We start from the raw sequence: 23,665 nt of genomic DNA, 5'->3' as shown, positions 1-23,665 counted from the left end.
CACCATGTGTACCATCTCTTGTAGTGTCCTCGCCTTGTCCGCTGGGAGGAACACCCGTTAGGGCACAGTATCCAGTAACATTCCCAGGAACAGGAGCCGCTGAGTTGGCTTCAGGTGAGACTTCTGTAGATTGAGGATACACCCATGGTGTGACAGAAGTTGGATAGTGCGGTCGATATGGAGCAATAAAAGCTCCCTGGATCTTGCTTTTATCAGGAGATCGTCCAGGTAAGGGACAACATTGACTCCCTAGACCCGGAGCAGGAACATCATCTCCGCTGTTACCTTTGTAATACTTAGCAAACCTGCCCTTACTGTATGCGAGGGAGATATAGAGAGAAGAGATCAGCACACCCCAGCTACACAGCCCCAGTGAGGCTGTCAGCTTATTATATCAAAGTGAAAACCTATGATTTCTGTCCAGCATAGGACACAAATTGCGTACAATAGCAGCTCTCCCCCTTTGCTACACCCTGTACCAGTTTTCCAGCGTGTCTTGAGTGGAGTGTGGTATGTTAGATAGACTAGACTTAGGTCGACAGTGTCTAGGTCGACCACTACTGGTCGACATTAAGTAGGTCGACATGGTTTTTAGGTCGACATGAAAAAGGTCGACATGAGGTGGGGGGGGGGGTTGGGTCATTTTCCTCGTAGAGTGACCGGGAACCCCAATTACTGCAAAGTGTCCACTCGCTTCGCTCGCCATGCTTCGGGCAAGGTGCCTTGCTCCAGTACCGCTGCACTCGGCTAGGTTACCGTTCCCAATTGTAGTCCACGTGGATCGTAAAGTATAAAAAAGTTCCAAAAAAATAAAAAATAAGAATTTACTTACCGATAATTCTATTTCTCATAGTCCGTAGTGGATGCTGGGGACTCCGTAAGGACCATAGGGATTATACCAAAGCTCCCAAACGGGCGGGAGAGTGCGGATGACTCTGCAGCACCAAATGAGAGAACTCCAGGTCCTCCTCAGCCAGGATATCAATTTTGTAGAATTTTACAAACGTATTTGCTCCTGACCAAGTAGCTGCTCGGCAAAGTTGTAAAGCCGAGACCCCTCGGGCAGCCGCCCAAGATGAGCCCACCTTCCTTGTGGAGTGGGCATTTACAGATTTTTGGCTGTGGCAGGCCTGCCACAGAATGTGCAAGCTGAATTGTACTACAAATCCAACGAGCAATAGTCTGCTTAGAAGCAGGAGCACCCAGCTTGTTGGGTGCACACAGGATAAACAGCGAGTCAGATTTCCTGACTCCAGCCGTCCTGGAAACCTATATTTTCTAGCAACTTGGAGGCCTCCAAGTCCCTAGTAGCCGCAGGCACCACCAATAGGTTGGTTCAGGTGAGACGCTGAAACCACCTTGGCGAGAAACTGAGGACGAGTCCTCAATTCCGCCCTGTCCGAATGGAAAATCAGATAAGGGCTTTTTCAGGATAAAGCCGCCAATTCTGACACGCGCCTGGCCCAGGCCAGGGCCAACAGCATGACCACTTTCCATGTGAGATATTTTAACTCCACAGATTTAAGTGGTTCAAACCAATGTGACTTTTGGAACCCAAAACTACATTGAGATCCCAAAGTGCCACTGGAGGCACAAAAGGAGGCTGTATATGCAGTACCCCTTTTACAAACGTCTGAACTTCAGGGACTGAAGCTAGTTCTTTTTGGAAGAAAATTGACAGGGCCGAAATTTGAACCTTAATGGACCCCAATTTCAGGCCCATAGACACTCCTGTTTGCAGGAAATGTAGGAATCGACCCAGTTGAATTTCCTCCGTCGGGCCTTACTGGCCTCGCACCACGCAACATTTTCGCCAATTGCGGTGATAATGTTTTTGCGGTTACATCCTTCCTGGCTTTGATCAGGATAGGGATGACTTCATCCGGAATGCCTTTTTTCCTTCAGGATCCGGCGTTCAACCGCCATGCCGTCAAACGCAGCCGCGGTAAGTCTTGGAACAGACAGGGTCCTTGCTGGAGCAGGTCCCTTCTTAGAGGTAGAGGCCACGGATCCTCCGTGAGCATCTCTTGAAGTTCCGGTTACCAAGTCCTTCTTGGCCAATCCGGAACCACGAATATAGTGCTTACTCCTCTCCATCTTATCAATCTCAGTACCTTGGGTATGAGAGGCAGAGGAGGGAACACATACCCTGACTGGTACACCCACGGTGTTACCAGAGCGTCTACAGCTTATTGCCTGAGGGTCCCTGGACCTGGCGCAATACCTGTCGAGTTTTTAATCATGTGGAAGACTTCTGGGTGAAGTCCCCACTCTCCCGGGTGGAGGTCGTGCTGAGGAAGTCTGCTTCCCAGTTGTCCACTCCCGGAATGAATACTGCTGACAGTGCTATCACATGATTTTCCGCCCAGCGAAGAATCCTTGCAGCTTCTGCCATTGTCCTCCTGCTTCTTGTGCCACCCTGTCTGTTTACGTGGGTGACTGCCGTGATGTTGTCCGACTGGATCAACACCGGCTGACCTTGAAGCAGAGGTCTTGCTAAGCTTAGAGCATTGTAAATGTCCCTTAGCTTCAGGATATTTATGTTAAGTGATGTCTCCAGGCTTGACCATAAGCCCTGGATATTCCTTCCCTGTGTGACTGCTCCCCAGCCTCGCAGGCTGGCATCCGTGGTCACCAGGACCCAGTCCTGAATGCCTAATCTGCGGCCCTCTAGAAGATGAGCACTCTGCAACCACCACAGGAGGGACACCCTTGTCCTTGGTGACAGGGTTATCCGCTGATGCATCTGAAGATGTGATCCGGACCATTTGTCCAGCAGGTCCCACTGGAAAGTTCTTGCGTGGAATCTGCCGAATGGGATTGCTTCGTAGGAAGCCACCATTTTACCCAGAACCCTTGTGCATTGATGCACTGAGACTTGGCTCGGTTTTAGGAGGTTCCTGACTAGCTCGGATAACTCCCTGGCTTTCTCCTCCGGGAGAAACACCTTTTTCTGGACTGTGTCCAGGATCATCCCTAGGAACAGAAGACACGTCGTCGGAACCAGGTGCGATTTTGGAATATTGAGAATCCAATCGTGCTGCCGCAACACTACCTGAGATAGTGCTACACCGACCTCCAACTGTTCCCTGGATCTTACCCTTATCAGGGAATTGTCCAAGGAAGGGATAACTAAAATTCACTTCCTTCGAAGGAATATCATCATTTCGGCCATTACCTTGGTAAAGACCCGGGGTGCCGTGTACCATCCATACGGCAGCGTCTGAACTGATAGTGACAGTTCTGTACCATAAACCTGAGGTACCCTTGGTGAGAAGGGTAAATTTTGACATGAAGGTAAGCATCCTTGATGTCCCGAGACATCATGTAGTCCCCTTCTTCCAGGTTCGCAATCACTGCTCTGAGTGACTCAATCTTGAATTTGAACCTCTGTACGTAAGTGTTCAAAGATTTTAGATTTAGAATCGGTCTCACCGAGCCGTCCGGCTTCGGTACCACAACAGTGTGGAATAATACCCCGTTCCCTGTTGCAGGAGGGGTATCTTGATTATCACCTGCTGGGAATACAGCTTGTGAATGGCTTCCAAAACTGTCTCCCTGTCAGAAGGAAACATCGGTAAAGCCGACTTTAGGAAACGGCGAGGGGGAGACGTCTCGAATTCTAATTTGTACCCCTGAGATATCACCTGAAGGATCCAGGGGTCTACTTGCGAGTGAGCCCACTGCGCGCTGAAATTCATTGAGACGGGGCCCCCACCGTGCCTGATTCTGCTTGTAAAGCCCCAGCGTATACTGAGGGCTTGGCAGAGGCGGGAGAGGGTTTCTGTTCCTGGGAACTGGCTGATTTCTGCAGCCTTTTTCCTCTCCCTCTGTCACGGGGCAGAAATGAGGAACCTTTTGCCCGCTTGTCCACGAAAAGACTGCGCCTGATAATACGGCGTCTTCTCATGTTGAGAGGCGACCTGGGGTACAAACGTGGAATTCCCAGCTGTTGCCGTGGCCACCAGGTCTGAAAGACCGACCCCAAATAACTCCTCCCTTAATAAAGCAATACTTCCAAATGCCGTTTGGAATACTCATCACCTGACCACTGACGTGTCCATAACCCTCTACTGGTAGAAATGGACAACGCGCTTAGACTTGATGCCAGTCGGCAAATATTCCGCTGTGCATCACGCATATATAAAAATGCATCTTTTAAATGCTCTATAGGCAAAAATATACTGTCCCTATCTAGGGTATCAATATTTTCAGTCAGGGAATCCGACCACGCCAACCCAGCACTGCACATCCAGGCTGAGGCGATTGCTGGTCGCAGTATAACACCAGTATGTGTGTAAATACCTTTTAGGATACCCTCCTGCTTTCTATCAGCAGGATCCTTAAGGGCGGCCATCTCAGGCGAAGGTAGAGCCCTTACAAGCGTGTGAGCGCTTTATCCCCCCTAGGGGGTGTTTCCCAACGCACCCTAACCTCTGGCGGGAAAGGATATAATGCCAATAACATTTTAGAAATTATCAGTTGTTATCGGGGGAAACCCACGCATCATCACACACCTCATTTAATTTCTCAGATTCAGGAAAACTACAGGTAGTTTTTCCTCACCGAACATAATACCCCTTTTTTGGTGGTACTCGTATTATCAGAAATGTGTAAAACATTTTTCATTGCCTCAATCATGTAACGTGTGGCCCTACTGGAAGTCACATTCGTCTCTTCACCGTCGACACTGGAGTCAGTATCCGTGTCGGCGTCTATATCTGCCATCTGAGGTAACGGGCGCTTTAGAGCCCCTGACGGCCTATGAGACGTCTGGACAGGCACAAGCTGAGTAGCCGGCTGGCTGTCTCATGTCAACCACTGTCTTTTATACAGAGCTGACACTGTCACGTAATTCCTTCCAACAGTTCATCCACTCAGGTGTCGACCCCCTAGGGGGTGACATCACTATTACAGGCAATCTGCTCCGTCTCCACATCATTTTTCTCCTCATACATGTCGACACAAAAGTACCGACATACAGCACACACACAGGGAATGCTCTGATAGAGGACAGGACCCCACTAGCCCTTTGGGGAGACAGAGGGAGAGTTTGCCAGCACACACCAGAGCGCTATATATATATATACATACAGGGATAACCTTATATAAGTGTTTTTCCCCTTATAGCTGCTGTATAGTTAATACTGCGCCTAATTAGTGCCCCCCTCTCTTTTTTTAACCCTTTCTGTAGTGTAGTGACTGCAGGGGAGAGACAGGGAGCTTCCCTCCAACGGAGCTGTGAGGGAAAATGGCGCCAGTGTGCTGAGGAGATAGGCTCCGCCCCTTTTTCGCAGACCTTTCTCCTGCTTTTTTATGGATTCTGGCAGGGGTTAAATGCATCCATATAGCCCAGGAGCTATATGTGATGCATTTTTTTTGCCATCCAAGGTGTTTTTATTGCGTCTCAGGGCGCCCCCCCCCAGCGCCCTGCACCCTCAGTGACCGAAGTGTGAAGTGTGCTGAGAGCAATGGCGCACAGCTGCAGTGCTGTGCGCTACCTTGTTGAAGACAGGACGTCTTCTGCCGCCGATTTTCCGGACCTCTTCTGCCTTCTGGCTCTGTAAGGGGGCCGGCGGCGCGGCTCTGGGACCCATCCAAGCTGGGCCTGTGATCGTCCCTCTGGAGCTAATGTCCAGTAGCCTAAGAAGCCCAATCCACTCTGCACGCAGGTGAGTTTGCTTCTTCTCCCCTTAGTCCCTCGATGCAGTGAGCCTGTTGCCAGCAGGTCTCACTGAAAATAAAAAACCTAATCTAAAACTTTCACTAAGAAGCTCAGGAGAGCCCCTAGTGTGCACCCTTCTCGTTCGGGCACAGAGATCTAACTGAGGCTTGGAGGAGGGTCATAGGGGGAGGAGCCAGTGCACACCAGATAGTCCTAAAGCTTTCTTTAGATGTGCCCAGTCTCCTGCGGAGCCGCTATTCCCCATGGTCCTTACGGAGTCCCCAGCATCCACTTAGGACGTTAGAGAAAATAAAAAACTGAAAAACTCATGTCGACCTTTTGTCATGTTGACCTAGAGTCCCTGTCAACCAATAGTGGTCGACCTAAGTCTTGTCGACCTAGATCCCCTTGAGTGTCAAGAGGAACTGTGTGAGCCTGCTGCAGTAAGCAGAGGAAGGCGCCAGAATGCCGCAGGTCCCGCTCTGAGGTAGTTCCGCCCCCCTCCCACAATGGTGCCGGAGCTACAGAGTTTTTTATACTGGCAAGGTCTCCTAAAGTGCTTAAAAACATCACACAAGTGCTAGTTTAAGCCACAGCAAGCCAGTATACACAAGGGGCTATAGCAGGTCCCCCCAAGGAGGGTCCCGTATGCCTCCCCTGCGCGTCAGCCGCACCTTGAACCGGGGCCCCCGGTCTGTAGTCACCTTCAGGCTAGTGTTAGGGGTGTGCGGCGTGCTGCGATTGCAACAGCTAAGGCGCAGTGCCCCGCTGAACAAACAACCTCTCAGGATGGTGATCCTGCAGCAGGGAAGCTGCTATGACACCTCACAAGGCCGGTGTCCCCCCCCCCCCCATCCTTAACTCCCATGGTGCAGGTATGCCGTTGCCCAAACAGCATACCGAAAATAACAAAGATTTAAAAGAAACTGAATAAAACTCTCTGGAGCTGCAGAGTGTGCATCATCTCCTGAGGGCACTTTTTTCTAATCTGTCTGTGGGAGAGGGCATAGAGGGGAGGAGCCAGCACACCCAGTGAAGAAATTTAAAGTGTGCCGGCTCCTTTGGACCCGTCTATACCCCATCGTACTAAGTCTCCCCAATATCCCTTATGGATGCTAGAGAAATTATTTAAAAAAAAATAAACTGCTGCATGGTGCTATTGATGACAGAGAACATTGGATCTCCGACATCAATGGCAAAAACAACGCCCATCAGTGCCTAACCATCGACAGCCAATGACTATCCCTAGGACCTTATGTGCCTGTTGATTGGGCGGCATAGTATGCACTTTCGGTGACCGCACCTTTAGGGCTGTAACACATGCTCCGGTTTTCCCCGAATGGCATAAAGCAAGACAAACTTTGTCCGGCTTTTTGCCATCCGGGAGGGTCTTTTAGCCGTGTGTAATGCTGTGCGCAGCAGCGGCTAAAAAAAAAAAAAAAAACCGTGTTTGAAAGCTCCCCTTCACACACACGGTTCACTGCCTCCAAAGATGACACGGCCCCGGCCTGGCAGCTGGACCTACCAGTGGATCGTTCTGTCTGCAACCCGACAGCCGTGCCGTGTGAAAGGACACATTGCTCTGAATGAAAGTCTGGGACTTTGCCGGGCGGCAGGAGCCGGCGTGTGTTACAGCCCTTAGGTCTGTTTCACACACACAATGGGTTTTTTTCAAGCCGCTCCTGCGCATACACACAGCATTAAACACGGCTCAAAGCCGCTGTGTGTGAAAGATTGTACTTTGGCAGTGTCTACTCCGCCACCCTCTTTGTTAAGGGTGAACAATATATAATGATGCAGTATTCACCACACCAGAGATAAATGGTAAAGCAAAATCTGACCCACCACTCTTTTGCAAAAAAATAAGAATTTACTCACCGGTAATTCTATTTCTCGTAGTCCGTAGTGGATGCTGGGAACTCCGTAAGGATCATGGGGAATAGACGGCTCCGCAGGAGACAGTCCTAAATCTTTCTTTAGATGTGCCCAATCTGGTGTGCACTGGCTCCTCCCCCTATGACCCTCCTCCAAGCCTCAGTTAGGACACTGTGCCCGGAAGAGCTGACACAATAAGGAAGGATTTTGAATCCCGGGTAAGACTCATACCAGCCACACCAATCACACCGTATAACTCGTGATAGGAACCCCGGTTAACAGTATGATAACAAAAGGAGCCTCTGAACAGATGGCTCGCAATAACAACCCGATTTGTGTAACAATAACTATTTACAAGTATTGCAGACAATCCGCACTTGGGATGGGCGCCCAGCATCCACTACGGACTACGAGAAATAGAATTACCGGTGAGTAAATTCTTATTTTCTCTGACGTCCTAGTGGATGCTGGGAACTCCGTAAGGACCATGGGGATTATACCAAAGCTCCCAAACGGGCGGGTGAGTGCGGATGACTCTGCAGCACCGAATGAGAGAACTCCAGGTCCTCCTCAGCCAGGGTATCAAATTTATAGAATTTTGCAAACGTGTTTGCCCCTGACCAAGTAGCAGCTCGGCAAAGTTGTAAAGCCAAGACCACTCGGGCAGCCGCCCAAGATGAGCCCACCTTCCTTGTGGAATGGGCTTTTACAGATTTAGGCTGCAGTAGTCCCACCGCAGAATGCGCCAGCTGAATAGTGCTACAAATCCAGCGCGCGATAGTCTGCTTAGAAGCAGGAGCACCCAGTTTGCTGGGTGCATACAGGATAAACAGCGAGTCAGTTTTCCTGACTCCAGCCGTCATGGAAACATAAATTTTCAGGGCCCTGTCTACGTCCAGTAACTTGGAATCCTCCAAGTCCCTAGTAGCCGCAGGCACCACAATAGGCTGGTTCAAGTGAAACGCTGATACCACCTTCGGGAGAAACTGAGGACGAGTCCTCAACTCTGCCCTATCCATATGGAAAATCAGATAAGGGCTTTTATAGGACAAAGCCGCCAATTCTGACACACGCCTGGCCGAAGCCAGGGCCAACAGCATGACCACTTTCCACGTGAGATATTTCAAATCCACAGTCTTAAGTGGTTCAAACCAATGTGATTTCAGGAACTCCAAAACCACATTGAGATCCCAAGGTGCCACTGGGGGCACAAAAGGAGGCTGAATATGCAGAACTCCTTTGACAAAAGTCTGAACTTCAGGCAGTGAAGCCAGTTCTTTCTGGAAGAAAATCGACAGGGCCGAAATCTGGACCTTAATGGATTCCAATTTGAGGCCCAACGTCACCTCCGTTGGGGCCTTCCTGGCCTCACCCCAAGCAACATATTTCCGCCAAATGCGGTGATAATGTTTTGCGGTGACATCCCTTCCTGGCTTTGATCAGGGTAGGGATGACTTCCTCCGGAATGCCCTTTTCCTTCAGGATCCGGTGTTCAACCGCCATGCCGTCAAACGTAGCCGCGGTAAGTCTTGGAACAGACAGGGCCCCTGCTGCAGCAGGTCCTGTCTGAGCGGCAGAGGCCAAGGGTCCTCTGAAAGCATCTCTTGAAGTTACGGGTACCAAGCTCCTCTTGGCCAATCCGGAACCACGAGTATAGTTTTCACTCCTCGCCTTCGTATTATTCTCAGTACCTTGGGAATGAGAGGCAGAGGAGGAAACATAAACCGACTGGTACACCCACGGTGTTCAGGGGAGGGGTCCTGGGGTGCACACCGGTAATGAGAGGTGCGACCCTGCGGAGACCTTTCAGTAGAACTGCATACAAAGAAAAAGGTTGCAGGTGCACAATTCAAACATTACCAATTTATTAATAATAATAATAATAATAATAATTGCAATAAAATTTTGCATTTTAAGCGAGGTTCTTCGCATAGTTATGGCCATAAGTAACGGCTTGCCCACCGCGTCCAGGTGACCTCATTAGTCGGGCAAGTCCCTAACATTTTGGGGGGGTACAAATCTAGGGTGCGGGACCCCCCAAAATGAAGCAGCTGAGTGACCCCAGGGCAACACAAAAGTGAAAAAATGTATAGTGAAAAAGTGAAAATAGGTTAGTGAGATAGGCTGCTGAAAACAGCAGGTTTAAATTAGTGAGAGGTAATGAAGGGGGAGATAAAGTAGTGAGAGGTAAAGTAGTGAAAAGTGAAGGTAGGAAATGAATTACATTGAAACAAAACACACGATAGGGATGAAAGTAAATATGAAAATAAGTGTTAATATGTATTGCTCCTGAGGCAAAACAGCCACAACAGTCCAGGGGGACCCACACCCCGGAAATGCACCCCCATCTGATAATCCAATATACATTTGTGCAGGACTCACCTTGCTCTGCATGCAGTCTAAGAAATGTCAGGAACCTAATTAAAACCAATATATAGGACAGGTGGGTGTGGGTGCTAAAAAAATTTTTATTGCAATTATTATTATTATTATTAATAAATTGGTAATGTTTGAATTGTGCACCTGCAACCTTTTTCTTTGTATGCAGTTCTACTGAAAGGTCTCCGCAGGGTCGCACCTCTCATTACCGGTGTGCACCCCAGGACCCCTCCCCTGTATACCTAATGCTGTGTATTCACATACACAATAGAAGGCCAGAGACCCCTTCTGCCTGGTGGTAGCACCCACACCCACCTGTCCTATATATTGGTTTTAATTAGGTTCCTGACATTTCTTAGACTGCATGCAGCGCCCTGCACCCATCAGTGACCGCAGTGTGTGGTGTGCATGAGGAGCAATGGCGCACAGCTGCAGTGCTGTGCGCTACCTTGGAGAAGACAGAAGTCTCCAGCCGCCGATTTTCCGGACCTTCTTGCTTCTGGCTCTGTAAGGGGGACGGCGGCGCTGCTCCGGGAACGGACGACGAGGTCGGGTCCTGTGTTCGATCCCTCTGGAGCTAATGGTGTCCAGTAGCCTAAGAAGCCCAAGCTACCACCACTTAGGTAGGTTCGCTTCTTCTCCCCTTAGTTCCTCGGTGCAGTGAGCCTGTTGCCAGCAGGTCTCACTGTAAAATAAAAAATCTAACCTATACTTTCTTTCTAGGAGCTCAGGAGAGCCCCCCTAGTGTGCATCCAGCTCGGCCGGGCACAGAAATCTAACTGAGGCTTGGAGGAGGGTCATAGGGGGAGGAGCCAGTGCACACCAGATAGTCCTAAATCTTTCTTTAGATGTGCCCAGTCTCCTGCGGAGCCGTCTATTCCCCATGGTCCTTACGGAGTTCCCAGCATCCACTAGGACGTCAGAGAAAAATAAGAATTTACTTACCGATAATTCTATTTCTCGGAGTCCGTAGTGGATGCTGGGGTTCCTGAAAGGACCATGGGGAATAGCGGCTCCGCAGGAGACAGGGCACAAAAAAGTAAAGCTTTACTAGGTCAGGTGGTGTGCACTGGCTCCTCCCCCTATGACCCTCCTCCAGACTCCAGTTAGGTACTGTGCCCGGACGAGCATACACAATAAGGGAGGCATTTTGAATCCCGGGTAAGACTCATACCAGCCACACCAATCACACCGTACAACTTGTGATCTAAACCCAGTTAACAGTATGACAACAGAAAGGGCCTCTTAAAGATGGCTCCTTAACAATAACCCGAATTAGTTAACAATAACTATGTACAAGTATTGCAGATAATCCGCACTTGGGATGGGCGCCCAGCATCCACTACGGACTCCGAGAAATAGAATTATCGGTAAGTAAATTCTTATTTTCTCTATCGTCCTAAGTGGATGCTGGGGTTCCTGAAAGGACCATGGGGATTATACCAAAGCTCCCAAACGGGCGGGAGAGTGCGGATGACTCTGCAGCACCGAATGAGAGAACTCCAGGTCCTCCTTTGCCAGGGTATCAAATTTGTAAAATTTTACAAACGTGTTCTCCCCCGACCACGTAGCTGCTCGGCAGAGTTGTAATGCCGAGACCCCTCGGGCAGCCGCCCAAGATGAGCCCACCTTCCTTGTGGAGTGGGCTTTTACAGTTTTAGGCTGTGGCAGGCCTGCCACAGAATGTGCAAGTTGAATTGTGTTACAAATCCAACGAGCAATCGACTGCTTAGAAGCAGGTGCGCCCAACTTGTTGGGTGCATACAATATAAACAGCGAGTCAGATTTTCTGACTCCAGCCGTCCTTGCAATGTATATTTTTAAGGCTCTGACAACGTCCAACAACTTGGAGTCCTCCAAGTCGCTAGTGGCCGCAGGCATCACAATAGGTTGGTTCAGATGAAATGCTGATACCACTTTAGGGAGAAAATGCGGACGAGTCCGCAGTTCTGCCCTATCCGAATGGAAGATTAGATAAGGACTTTTATAAGATAAAGCCGCCAATTCAGATACTCTCCTGGCAGAGGCCAGGGCTAGTAACATAGTCACTTTCAATGTGAGATATTTCAAATCCACCTTTTTCAATGGTTCAAACCAATGGGATTTGAGGAAATCTAAAACTACATTTAGATCCCACGGTGCCACCGGAGGCACCACAGGAGGCTGTATATGCAGTACTCCCTTGACAAAAGTCTGGACCTCAGGGACAGAGGCCAATTCTTTTTGGAAGAATATTGACAGGGCCGAAATTTGAACCTTAATGGATCCCAATTTGAGACCCATAGATAATCCTGATTGCAGGAAATGTAGGAAACGACCCAGTTGGAATTCCTCCGTCGGAACCTTCCGATCCTCGCACCACGCTACATATTTTCGCCAAATGCGGTGATAATGTTTCACGGTGACTTCCTTCCGTGCCTTAATCAAGGTAGGAATGACTTCTTCTGGAATGCCTTTCCCTTTTAGGATCTGGCGTTCAACCGCCATGCCGTCAAACGCAGCCGCGGTAAGTCTTGAAAAAGACAGGGACCCTGCTGTAGCAGGTCCCTTCTCAGAGGTAGAGGCCACGGTTCGTCCGTGAGCATCTCTTGAAGTTCCGGATACCAAGTCCTTCTCGGCCAATCCGGAACCACTAGTATTGTTCTTACTCTTCTTTGCCGTATGATCTTCAATACCTTTGGTATGAGCGGCAGAGGAGGAAACACATACACTGACTGGTACACCCAAGGAGTTACCAGTGCGTCCACAGCTATTGCCTGTGGATCTCTTGACCTGGCGCAATATTTGTCCAGTTTCTTGTTGAGGTGAGACGCCATCATGTCTACAATTGGTCTTTCCCAACGGTCTATTAACATGTTGAAGACTTCTGGATGTAGACCCCACTCTCCCGGATGAAGATCGTGTCTGCTGAGGAAGTCTGCTTCCCAGTTGTCCACGCCCGGGATGAACACTGCTGACAGTGCTATCACGTGATTCTCCGCCCAGCGAAGAATCTTGGCAGCTTCTGCCATTGCACTCCTGCTTCTTGTGCCGCCCTGCCTGTTTACATGGGCGACCGCCGTGATGTTGTCCGACTGAATCAACACCGGCTTTCCTTGCAGGAGAAGTTCCGCCTGGCTTAGAGCATTGTAGATTGCTCTTAGTTCCAGAATGTTTATGTGAAGAGACTTTTCCAGACTCGTCCATACTCCCTGGAAGTTTCTTCCTTGTGTGACTGCTCCCCAGCCTCTCAGGCTGGCGTCCGTGGTCACCAGGATCCAATCCTGAATGCCGAATCTGCGGCCTTCTAATAGGTGAGCCTTCTGCAACCACCACAGAAGTGACACCCTTGTCTTTGGTGACAGGGTTATTCGCAGGTGCATCTGCAGATGCGACCCTGACCATTTGTCCAACAGATCCCTTTGGAATATTCTTGCATGGAATCTGCCGAATGGAATTGCTTCGTAAGAAGCCACCATTTTTCCCAGGACTCTTGTGCATTGATGTACTGACACTTTTCCTGGTTTTAGGAGGTTCCTGACCAGATCGGATAACTCCTTGGCTTTTTCCTCTGGAAGGAAAACCTTTTTCTGAACCGTGTCCAGAATCATTCCTAGGAACAGCAGACGAGTTGTCGGGATTAAATGGGATTTTGGAATATTCAGAATCCACCCGTGTTGTCTTAGCACCTCTTGAGATAGTGCTAAAGCTGTCTCCAGCTGTTCTCTGGACCTTGCCCTTATTAGGAGATCGTCCAAGTATGGGATAACTAATACGCCTTTTCTTCGAAGAAGAATCATCATCTCGGCCATTACCTTGGTAAAGACCCGAGGCGCCGTGGACAATCCGAACGGCAGCGTCTGAAACTGATAGTGACAGTTTTGAACAATGAACCTGAGGTACCCCTGGTGTGCGGGGTAAATCGGAACGTGTAGATACGCATCCTTGATGTCCAAGGATACCATAAAGTCCCCTTCTTCCAGGTTCGCTATCACTGCTCTGAGTGACTCCATCTTGAACTTGAACTTTTTTATGTAGAGGTTCAAGGACTTCAGATTTAGAATAGGCCTTACCGAGCCATCCGGCTTCGGTACCACAAATAGAGTGGAATAATACCCCTTTCCTTGTTGTAATAGGGGTACTTTGACTATCACCTGCTGAGCGTACAGCTTGTGAATGGCTTCCAACACCCTCTCCCTTTCGGAAGAGACGGTTGGTAAGGCAGACTTCAGGAAACGATGAGGAGGATCCGTCTCTAATTCCAACCTGTACCCCTGAGATATTATCTGCAGGATCCAGGGGTCTACCTGCGAGTGAGCCCACTGCGCGCTGTAATTTTTGAGACGGCCCCCCACTGTCCCCGAGTCCGCTTGAGAGGCCCCAGCGTCATGCTGAGGTTTTTGCAGGAGCCGGGGAGGGCTTCTGTTCCTGGGAAGGAGCTGCCTGTTGGTGTCTCTTCCCTCTTCCTCTGCCTCGTGGCAGGTACGACAAGCCCTTTGCTCTCTTATTTTTGTAGGAGCGAAAAGGCTGCGGTTGAAAGGTCGGTGCCTTTCTCTGTTGGGGAGTGACTTGAGGTAAAAAAGTGGATTTCCCGGCAGTAGCCGTGGCCACCAAGTCTGATAGACCAACTCCAAATAACTCCTCCCCTTTATACGGCAAAACCTCCATGTGACGTTTTGAATCCGCATCGCCTGTCCACTGTCGTGTCCATAAGGCTCTTCTGGCTGAAATGGACATAGCACTCACCCGAGATGCCAGTGTGCAAATATCCCTCTGTGCATCACGCATATAGATAAATGCATCCTTTATTTGTTCTAACGACAGTAAAACATTGTCCCTATCTAGGGTATCAATATTTTCAATCAGGGATTCTGACCAAACTACTCCAGCACTGCACATCCAGGCAGTTGCTATAGCTGGTCGTAGTATAACACCTGCATGTGTGTATATATTCTTTTGAATAACGTCCATCTTTCTATCTGATGGATCCTTAAGTGCGGCCGTCTCAGGAGAGGGTAACGCCACTTGTTTGGATAAGCGTGTGAGCGCCTTGTCCACCTTAGGGGGTGTTTCCCAGCGCGCCCTAACCTCTGGCGGGAAAGGGTATAATGCCAATAACTTTTTTGAAATTATCAACTTTTTATCAGGAGCAACCCACGCTTCATCACACACGTCATTTAATTCTTCTGATTCAGGAAAAACTGTTTGTAGTTTTTTCACACCATACATAATACCCTGTTTTACGGTATCTGTAGTATCAGCTAAATGTAACGTCTCCTTCATTGCCAAAATCATATAACGTGTGGCCCTACTGGAAAATACGTTTGAATTTCTACCGTCGTCACTGGAATCAGTGCCCGTGTCTGGGTCTGTGTCGACCGACTGAGGCAAAGGGCGTTTTACAGCCCCTGACGGTGTTTGAGGCGCCTGGACAGGCATTAATTGATTGTCCGGCCGCCTCATGTCCTCAACTGACTGTTTAAGGGAAGATAAACCATCACGTAATTCCACAAATAAAGGCATCCATTCTGGTGTCGACCCCCTGGGGGGTGACATCTGCATATTTGGCAATTGCTCCGCCTCCACACCAATATCGTCCTCATACATGTCGACACCACGTACCGACACACACCGCAAACTCACAGGGAATGCTCTAATGAAGACAGGACCCACTAGCCCTTTTGGGGAGACAGAGGGAGAGTCTGCCAGCACACACCACAAAGCGCTATATATACAAGGGATATCCTTATATTAAGTGCTCCCTTATAGCTGCTTTAATATATATATATATAGCCATTAATGTGCCCCCCCTCTCTGTTTTACCCTGTTTCTGTAGTGCAGTGCAGGGGAGAGACCTGGGAGCCGTTCTGACCAGCGGAGCTGTGACAGAAAATGGCGCCGTGTGCTGAGGAGATAGGCCCCGCCCCTTTTTCGGCGGGTTCTTCTCCCGCTATTTTTCCAGTCAGGCAGGGGTTAAATATCTCCATATAGCCCCTATGGGCTATATGTGAGGTATTTTTAGCCTTGTATAAGGTTTATATTTGCCTCTCAGAGCGCCCCCCCCCAGCGCTCTGCACCCTCAGTGACTGCCCAGTGAAGTGTGCTGAGAGGAAAATGGCGCACAGCTGCAGTGCTGTGCGCTACCTTATGAAGACTGAGGAGTCTTCAGCCGCCGGTTTCCGGACCTCTTCACGCTTCAGCATCTGCAAGGGGGTCGGCGGCGCGGCTCCGGGACCGGACTCCACGGCTGGGCCTGTGTTCGATCCCTCTGGAGCTAATGGTGTCCAGTAGCCAAGCAGCAAATCCACTCTGCATGCAGGTGAGTTTACTACTTTCCCCCTAAGTCCCACGTTGCAGTGATCCTGTTGCCAGCAGGACTCACTGTAAAGAAAAAAACCTAAACTAAACTTTCTCTAAGCAGCTCTTTAGGAGAGCCACCTAGATTGCACCCTTCTCGTTCGGGCACAAAATCTAACTGGAGTCTGGAGGAGGGTCATAGGGGGAGGAGCCAGTGCACACCACCTGACCTAGTAAAGCTTTACTTTTTTGTGCCCTGTCTCCTGCGGAGCCGCTATTCCCCATGGTCCTTTCAGGAACCCCAGCATCCACTTAGGACGATAGAGAAATAAGAATTTACTTACCGATAATTCTATTTCTCGGAGTCCGTAGTGGATGCTGGGGTTCCTGAAAGGACCATGGGGAATAGCGGCTCCGCAGGAGACAGGGCACAAAAAGTAAAGCTTTAGGATCAGGTGGTGTGCACTGGCTCCTCCCCCTATGACCCTCCTCCAAGCCTCAGTTAGGTACTGTGCCCGGACGAGCGTACACAATAAGGAAGGATTTATGAATCCCGGGTAAGACTCATACCAGCCACACCAATCACACTGTACAACCTGTGATCTGAACCCAGTTAACAGTATGATAACAGCGGAGCCTCTGAAAAGATGGCTCACAACAATAACCCGATTTTTTTAACTATGTACAAGTAATGCAGATAATCCGCACTTGGGATGGGCGCCCAGCATCCACTACGGACTATGAGAAATAGAATTATCGGTAAGTAAATTCTTATTTTCTCTATCGTCCTAGTGGATGCTGGGGTTCCTGAAAGGACCATGGGGATTATACCAAAGCTCCCAAACGGGCGGGAGAGTGCGGATGACTCTGCAGCACCGAATGAGAGAACTCCAGGTCCTCCTTAGCCAGGGTATCAAATTTGTAGGATTTTACAAACGTGTTTGCCCCTGACTAAATAGCCGCTCGGCAAAGTTGTAAAGCCGAGACCCCTCGGGCAGCCGCCCAAGATGAGCCCACCTTCCTTGTGGAATGGGCATTTACATATTTTGGCTGTGGCAGGCCTGCCACAGAATGTGCAAGCTGAATTGTATTACACATCCAACTAGCAAAAGTCTGCTTAAAAGCAAGAGCACCCAGTTTGTTGGGTGCATACAGGATAACAGCAAGTCAGTTTTCCTGACTCCAGCCGTCCTGGAACCTATATTTTCAGGGCCCTGACCACATCTAGCAACTTGGAGTCCTCCAAGTCCCTAGTAGGCGCAAGACACCACAATAAGCTGGTTCAGGTGAAACACTGACACCACCTTAGGGAGAGAACTGGGGACGAGTCCGCAGCTCTGCCCTGTCCGAATGGACAAACAGATATGGGCTTTTTTGAGAAAAAAACCACCAATTTGACACTCGCCTGGTCCAGGCCAGGGCCAAGAGCATGTTCACTTTTCATGTGAGATGCTTCAAATCCACAGATTTGACTGGTTTTAAACCAATGTGTTTTGAGGAATCCCAGAACTACGTTGAGATCCCACAGTGCCACTGGAGGCACAAAAGGGGGTTGTATATGCAATACTCCCTTTACAAACTTCTGGACTTCAGGAACTGAAGCCACTTCTTTCTGGAAGAAAAATCGACAGGGCCGAAATTTGAACCTTAATGGACCCCAATTTGAGGCCCATAGACACTCCTGTTTGCAAGAAATGCAGGAATCGACCGAGTTGAAATTTCTTCGTGGGGCCTTCCTGGCCTCACACCACGCAACATATTTTCGCCACATGTGGTGATAATGTTGTGCGGTCACCTCCTTTCTGGCTTTGACCAGGGTAGGAATGACCTCTTCCGGAATGCCTTTTCCCTTAGGATCCGGCGTTCCACCGCCATGCCGTCAAACGCAGCTGCGGTAAGTCTTGGAACAGACATGGTACTTGCTGAAACAAGTCCCTTCTTAGCGGCAGAGGCCATAAGTCCTCTGTGAGCATCTCTTGAAGTTCCGGGTACCAAGTCCTTCTTGGCCAATCCGGAGCCATGAGTATAGTTCTTACTCCTCTACGTCTTATAATTCTCAGTACCTTAGGTATGAAAAGCAGAGGATGGAACACATACACCGACTGGTACACCCACGGTGTTACCAGAACGTCCACAGCTATTGCCTGAGGGTCTCTTAACCTGGCGCAATACCTGTCCCGTTTTTTGTTCAGACGGGACGCCATCATGTCCACCTTTGGTAATTCCCAACGGTTTACAATTATGTGGAAAACTTCCCCATGAAGTTCCCACTCTGCCGGGTGGAGGTCGTGCCTACTGAGGAAGTCTGCTTCCCAGTTTCCATTCCCGGAATGAAACACTGCTGACAGTGCTATCACATGATTTTCCGCCCAGCGAAAAGTCCTTGCAGTTTTTGCCACTGCCCTCCTGCTTCTTGTGTCGCCCTGTCTATTTACGTGGGCGACTGCCGTGATGTTTTATCCCACTGGATCAATACCGGCTGACCTTGAAGCAGAGGTCTTGCTAAGCTTAGAGCATTATAAATTTACCCTTAGCTATATTTATGTGGAGAAAAATCTCCAGACTTGATCACACTCCCTGGAAATTTTTTCCTTGTGTGACTGCTCCCCAGCCTCTCGGGCTGGCCTCCGTGGTCACCAACATCCAAACTGAATGCCGAATCTGCGGCCCTCTAGAAGATGAGCACTCTGTAACCACCACAGGAGAGACACCCTTGTCCTTGGATATAGGGTTATCCGCTGATGCATCTGAAGATGCGATCCGGACCATTTGTCCAGCAGATCCCACTGAAAAGTTCTTGCATGAAATCTGCCGACTGGAAATGCTGCGAAGGAAGTCACCATTTTTTTACCATGGCCCATTGTGCAATGATGCACTGATTTTAGGAGGTTCCTGACTAGCTCGGATAACTCCCTGGCTTTCTCTTCCGGGAGAAACACCTTTTTCTGGACTGTGTCCAGAATCATCCCTAAGCACAGGAGACTTGTTGTCGGGATCAGCTGCGATTTTGGAATCTTTAGAATCCACCCCTGCTGTTGTAACAGTATCCGAGATAGTGCTACTCCGACCTCCAACTGTTCCCTGGACTTTGCCCTTATCAGGAGATCGTCCAAGTAAGGGATAATTAAGACGCCTTTTCTTCGAAGAAGAACCATCATTTCGGCCATTACCTTGGTAAAGACCCGGGGTGCCGTAGACAATCCAAACGGCAGCGTCTGAAACGGATAGTGACAGTTCTGTACCACGAACCTGAGGTACCCTTAGTGATAAGGGCAAATTTGGGACATGGAGGTAAGCATCCCTGATGTCTCGGGACACCAGATAGTCCCCTTCTTCCCGGTTCGTTATCACTGCTCTGAGTGACTCCATCTTGATTTGAACCTTTGTAAGTGTTCAAATTTTTTTAGATTTAGAATAGGTCTCACCTAGCCTTCTGGCTTCAGTACCACAATATAGTGTGGAATAATACCCCTTTTCTTGTTGTAGGAGGGGTAATTTAATTATCACCTGCTGGGAATACAGCTCGTGAATTTTTTCCCATACTGCCTCCTTGTCGGAGGGAGACCTTGGTAAAGCAGCCTTGAGGAGCCTGCGCAGGGGAAACGTCTCGACATTCCAAACTGTACCCCTGGGATACTACTTGTAGGATCCAGGGGTCCGATACGGTCTCAGCGTCATGCTGAGAGCTTGTCAGAAGGGTTGGAACGCTTCTGTTCCTGGGAATGGGCTGCCTGCTGCAGTCTTCTTCCCTTTCCTCTATCCCTGGGCAGATATGACTCTTATAGGGACGAAAGGACTGAAGCTGAAAAGACGGTGTCTTTTTCTGCAGAGATGTGACTTAGGGTAAAAACGGTGGATTTTCCAGCAGTTGCCGTGGCCACCAGGTCCGATGGACCGACCCCAAATAACTCCTCTTCCTTTATACGGCAATACACCTTTGTGCCGTTTGGAATCTGCATCACCTGACCACTGTCGTGTCCATAAACATCTTCTGGCAGATATGGACATCGCACTTACTCTTGATGCCAGAGTGCAAATATCCCTCTGTGCATCTCGCATATATAGAAATACATCCTTTAAATGCTCTATAGTCAATAAAATACTGTCCCTGTCAAGGGTATCAATATTTTTAGTCAGGGAATCCGACCAAGCCACCCCAGCTCTGCACATCCAGGCTGAGGCGATCGCTGGTCGCAGTATAACACCAGTATGTGTGTATATACTTTTTATAATATTTTTCCAGCCTCCTGTCAGCTGGCTCCTTGAGGACGGCCCTATCTATAGACGGTACCGCCACTTGTTCTGATAAGCGTGTGAGCGCCTTATCCACCCTAAGGGGTGTTTCCCAACGCGCCCTAACTTCTGGCGGGAAAGGGTATACCGCCCATATTTTCTATCGGGGGGAACCCACGCATCATCACACACTTCATTTAATTTATCTGATTCAGGAAAAACTACGGTAGTTTTTTCACATCCCACATAATACCCTCTTTTGTGGTACTTGTAGTATCAGAAATATGTAACACCTCCTTCATTGCCCTTAACGTGTGGCCCTAATAAGGAATACGTTTGTTGATTCAGTGTCCCTGTCTGTGTCGACCGACTAAAGTAAACGGGCGTTTTAAAACCCCTGACGGTGTTTTTGAGACGTCTGGACCGGTACTAATTGTTTGTCGGCCGTCTCATGTCGTCAACCGACCTTGGCGCGTGTTGACATTATCACGTAATTCCCTAAATAAGCCATCCATTCCGGTGTCGACTCCCTAGAGAGTGACATCACCATTACAGGCAATTGCTCCGCCTCCTCACCAACATCGTCCTCATACATGTCGACACACACGTACCGACACACAGCACACACACAGGGAATGCTCTGATAGAGGACAGGACCCACTAGCCCTTTGGAGAGACAGAGGGAGAGTTTGCCAGCACACACCAAAAACGCTATAATTATATAGGGACAACCTTATATAAGTGTTTTCCCTTATAGCATCTTTTTTATATATATTTCTAACGCCAAATTAGTGCCCCCCCTCTCTGTTTTAACCCTGTTTCTGTAGTGCAGTGCAGGGGAGAGCCTGGGAGCCTTCCCTCCAGCCTTTCTGTGAGGGAAAATGGCGCTGTGTGCTGAGGAGATAGGCCCCGCCCCTTTTTCGGCGGCCTCGTTTCAGCATCTGCAAGGGGGCCGGCGGCGAGGCTCCGGTGACCATCCAGGCTGTACCTGTGATCGTCCCTCTGGAGCTAATGTCCAGTAGCCAAGAAGCCAATCCATCCTGCACGCAGGTGAGTTCACTTCTTCTCCCCTAAGTCCCTCGTTGCAGTGATCCTGTTGCCAGCAGGACTCACTGTAAAATAAAAAACCTAAGCTAAACTTTTCTAAGCAGCTCTTTAGGAGAGCCACCTAGATTGCACCCTTCTCGGCCGGGCACAAAAATCTAACTGAGGCTTGGAGGAGGGTCATAGGGGGAGGAGCCAGTGCACACCACCTGATCCTAAAGCTTTACTTTTTGTGCCCTGTCTCCTGCGGAGCCGCTATTCCCCATGGTCCTTTCAGGAACCCCAGCATCCACTAGGACGATAGAGAAATAAATGTTAGTACGTTTTAGTTTCTATTGAATGGAATATGGAGGTGCTGCCATGCATGTCCAGAATAGGCAGGAGTGCTTGATGCATATGCATGGCACAGTAGAAACTGCAAGCTGCAGCAGAAGAATAACCCCGGCTGATGTGCTGACATGACAGGGACAGCACCAGCCCCCCGAGGCACAGAGGAAGCGAATAGCAGAACTTCTCCCAGACTGGCTACCACGTCGCAGGCTATAAGCAATGCAACGTGCCAGTCAGCAGATAGCCCTACAGAGTGATGCAGGGAACCATACGCCGCAGATACGAGAAGCCACTATTGCAGCAACACTGACTGTCAGTGCGGCCGGTCCTGTACATAGCGCGCTGCTCACCGTGGCTCTGACGGACGGAGGCCGCTCCCAGGTGCCGGATCCCCGCCGCGCACACCCAGCTCTCCTTCTTCCCTCCAATTACATTCAAAATCAGAACGTAGCGAGTCTCATCCAATCAGAGCTCTGAGTGATCACCGTGTCCTGCCCTCTCAGATAGCTCACTAATTCATTGGTGTGGCACGCCAGCCAATCAGCGCCTCATGTTTTACCTGCTGCCGCTGTACAGACAGGGTGGGCGGTGCCGCTTTCCCAGCCAATCAGCTCACAGCAGCTCTAGCAGTCCGCACACCATGTTGTTTTCGTAATGTTAAATTCGCCAACCGGTCACATGACCCATTATCGGTAAAGGCGAGGCCGGGCTTCTACATAACATCACAGGACCGGTCCTCGGCCAATCCCACTCCGCAGGTTATAAAGCGTTTACATTGATCGCCGACCAATGACACGACTGGCCTCATTCGCCGCCGACCAATCAGGGCTATGCTTCAACTGACAGCTACCCTATCAGCATCGCGGGCAATGTGCATCCAGTCTCCTGCAAGCAGGCTCCTCCCCTTGCCCTCCCCCGCCCGTACTCCCGGGTCCGCCTGAGGAATGTAAACTATTCAACATGGAGACAGCAGTCACTAAGCTGGAGGCGCTGGTAAGGCGGCGGCGTGGGGGGTGTGCGGGGCGCAGCCGCCCATCCAGCCCGGAGAGCGACATCCGCCATGGGCCTAGGCGTGGGGTGCGGGAACCACCGAGCAAATAATCTCCCGGCACATCCCCGGGAGGTGGAGGCGGCCCTCACCCAGCCAACCAACCAATTCCCCCCCGCGCAGATAGAGCTGAGCCGCGGCCTCGGGTGCCCCGTATAGCAACTGGGGAGGAGCGGGGCTGGGAAATGGCGGGAGCCGGGGACGCCCCCTGCCTCCCGCCTGGGTTACTCCCCGGTATCCGCCGCCTGAGCCCGGTGCTGCTCCTCCCCACGCCCCTCTTTCTGTTCCCGCCTTAGTCCTTAATGCCCCTCTCCTCGCGTGATAGGGCTTGTGCCCTGTGCCCCCATCCTCCATCGCCACCTGCACTCCGCTGCCCAGCGCTCCCCCCGTGTGTATTGTGCCGATGCCGGGCAGGGCGTATGCAGCAGCCACTACCACACTACCCCCCTCTCGTTACATGTCACACAGGGCCGCGTGTATGTGCAGGGAGCCGGGTGGGAGAGGAGTATGCGGGGTAATAATGCCCGCAGCTGCAGGAGAAGAAACTATCATATGTATACGTGTGTGGTAAGATGTGTTCAGAAAATGTGAATGGGGTCAGTGATCCTGGGACATCTGCCCCCTTGGTGCTGCCCTACCAGTTAAGCCATTAGGGGGCGCCCTTCTCACTCTTACTGTACCTGTTGGGAGGCCTCGGAAAGCGTCACTGTGACAGTATGATGAGCTGTAGCTTTCCGTTATGGGGAGGCCAGTGATGCCCAGTTGGTTAGTATTGGACATGCATATACTGCAGCTGCTGCACATCTCCTCATTGC

The 23,665-nt window shown here is 50.0% G+C and overlaps 2 protein-coding genes across 3 annotated transcripts in view; one reads left to right on the top strand and one right to left on the bottom strand.

Moving 5' to 3' along the window:
- Window positions 1-22,348, bottom strand: part of PRR11 (proline rich 11) — a 128,607-nt gene extending 106,259 nt beyond the window's left edge. Inside the window, exon 1 of the mRNA XM_063951342.1 lies at window positions 22,153-22,348. The gene's annotated coding sequence lies outside the window, so the exon portion shown is untranslated. The remainder of the gene's footprint in view (window positions 1-22,152) is intronic.
- Window positions 22,349-22,607: 259 nt separating this feature from the next.
- SKA2 (spindle and kinetochore associated complex subunit 2) overlaps window positions 22,608-23,665 on the top strand; it is a 39,253-nt gene continuing 38,195 nt past the window's right edge. Inside the window, exon 1 of one of the 2 annotated variants that reach the window (XM_063953912.1) lies at window positions 22,608-22,795. In XM_063953912.1, the coding sequence (XP_063809982.1) occupies window positions 22,763-22,795 (33 nt within the window). In that variant the 5' untranslated portion in view covers window positions 22,608-22,762. Of the gene's footprint in view, window positions 22,796-22,866; window positions 23,418-23,665 lie in introns of those variants that run through there. The other variant, XM_063953911.1, reaches the window with a different exon arrangement.

Source organism: Pseudophryne corroboree, chromosome 2 (assembly GCF_028390025.1).
Source record: "Pseudophryne corroboree isolate aPseCor3 chromosome 2, aPseCor3.hap2, whole genome shotgun sequence".
In the NCBI taxonomy this organism is placed as follows: domain Eukaryota; kingdom Metazoa; phylum Chordata; class Amphibia; order Anura; family Myobatrachidae; genus Pseudophryne; species Pseudophryne corroboree.
Note: the sequence above shows the minus strand (reverse complement) of the source record. Positions and strands in the feature narration are given on the sequence as shown.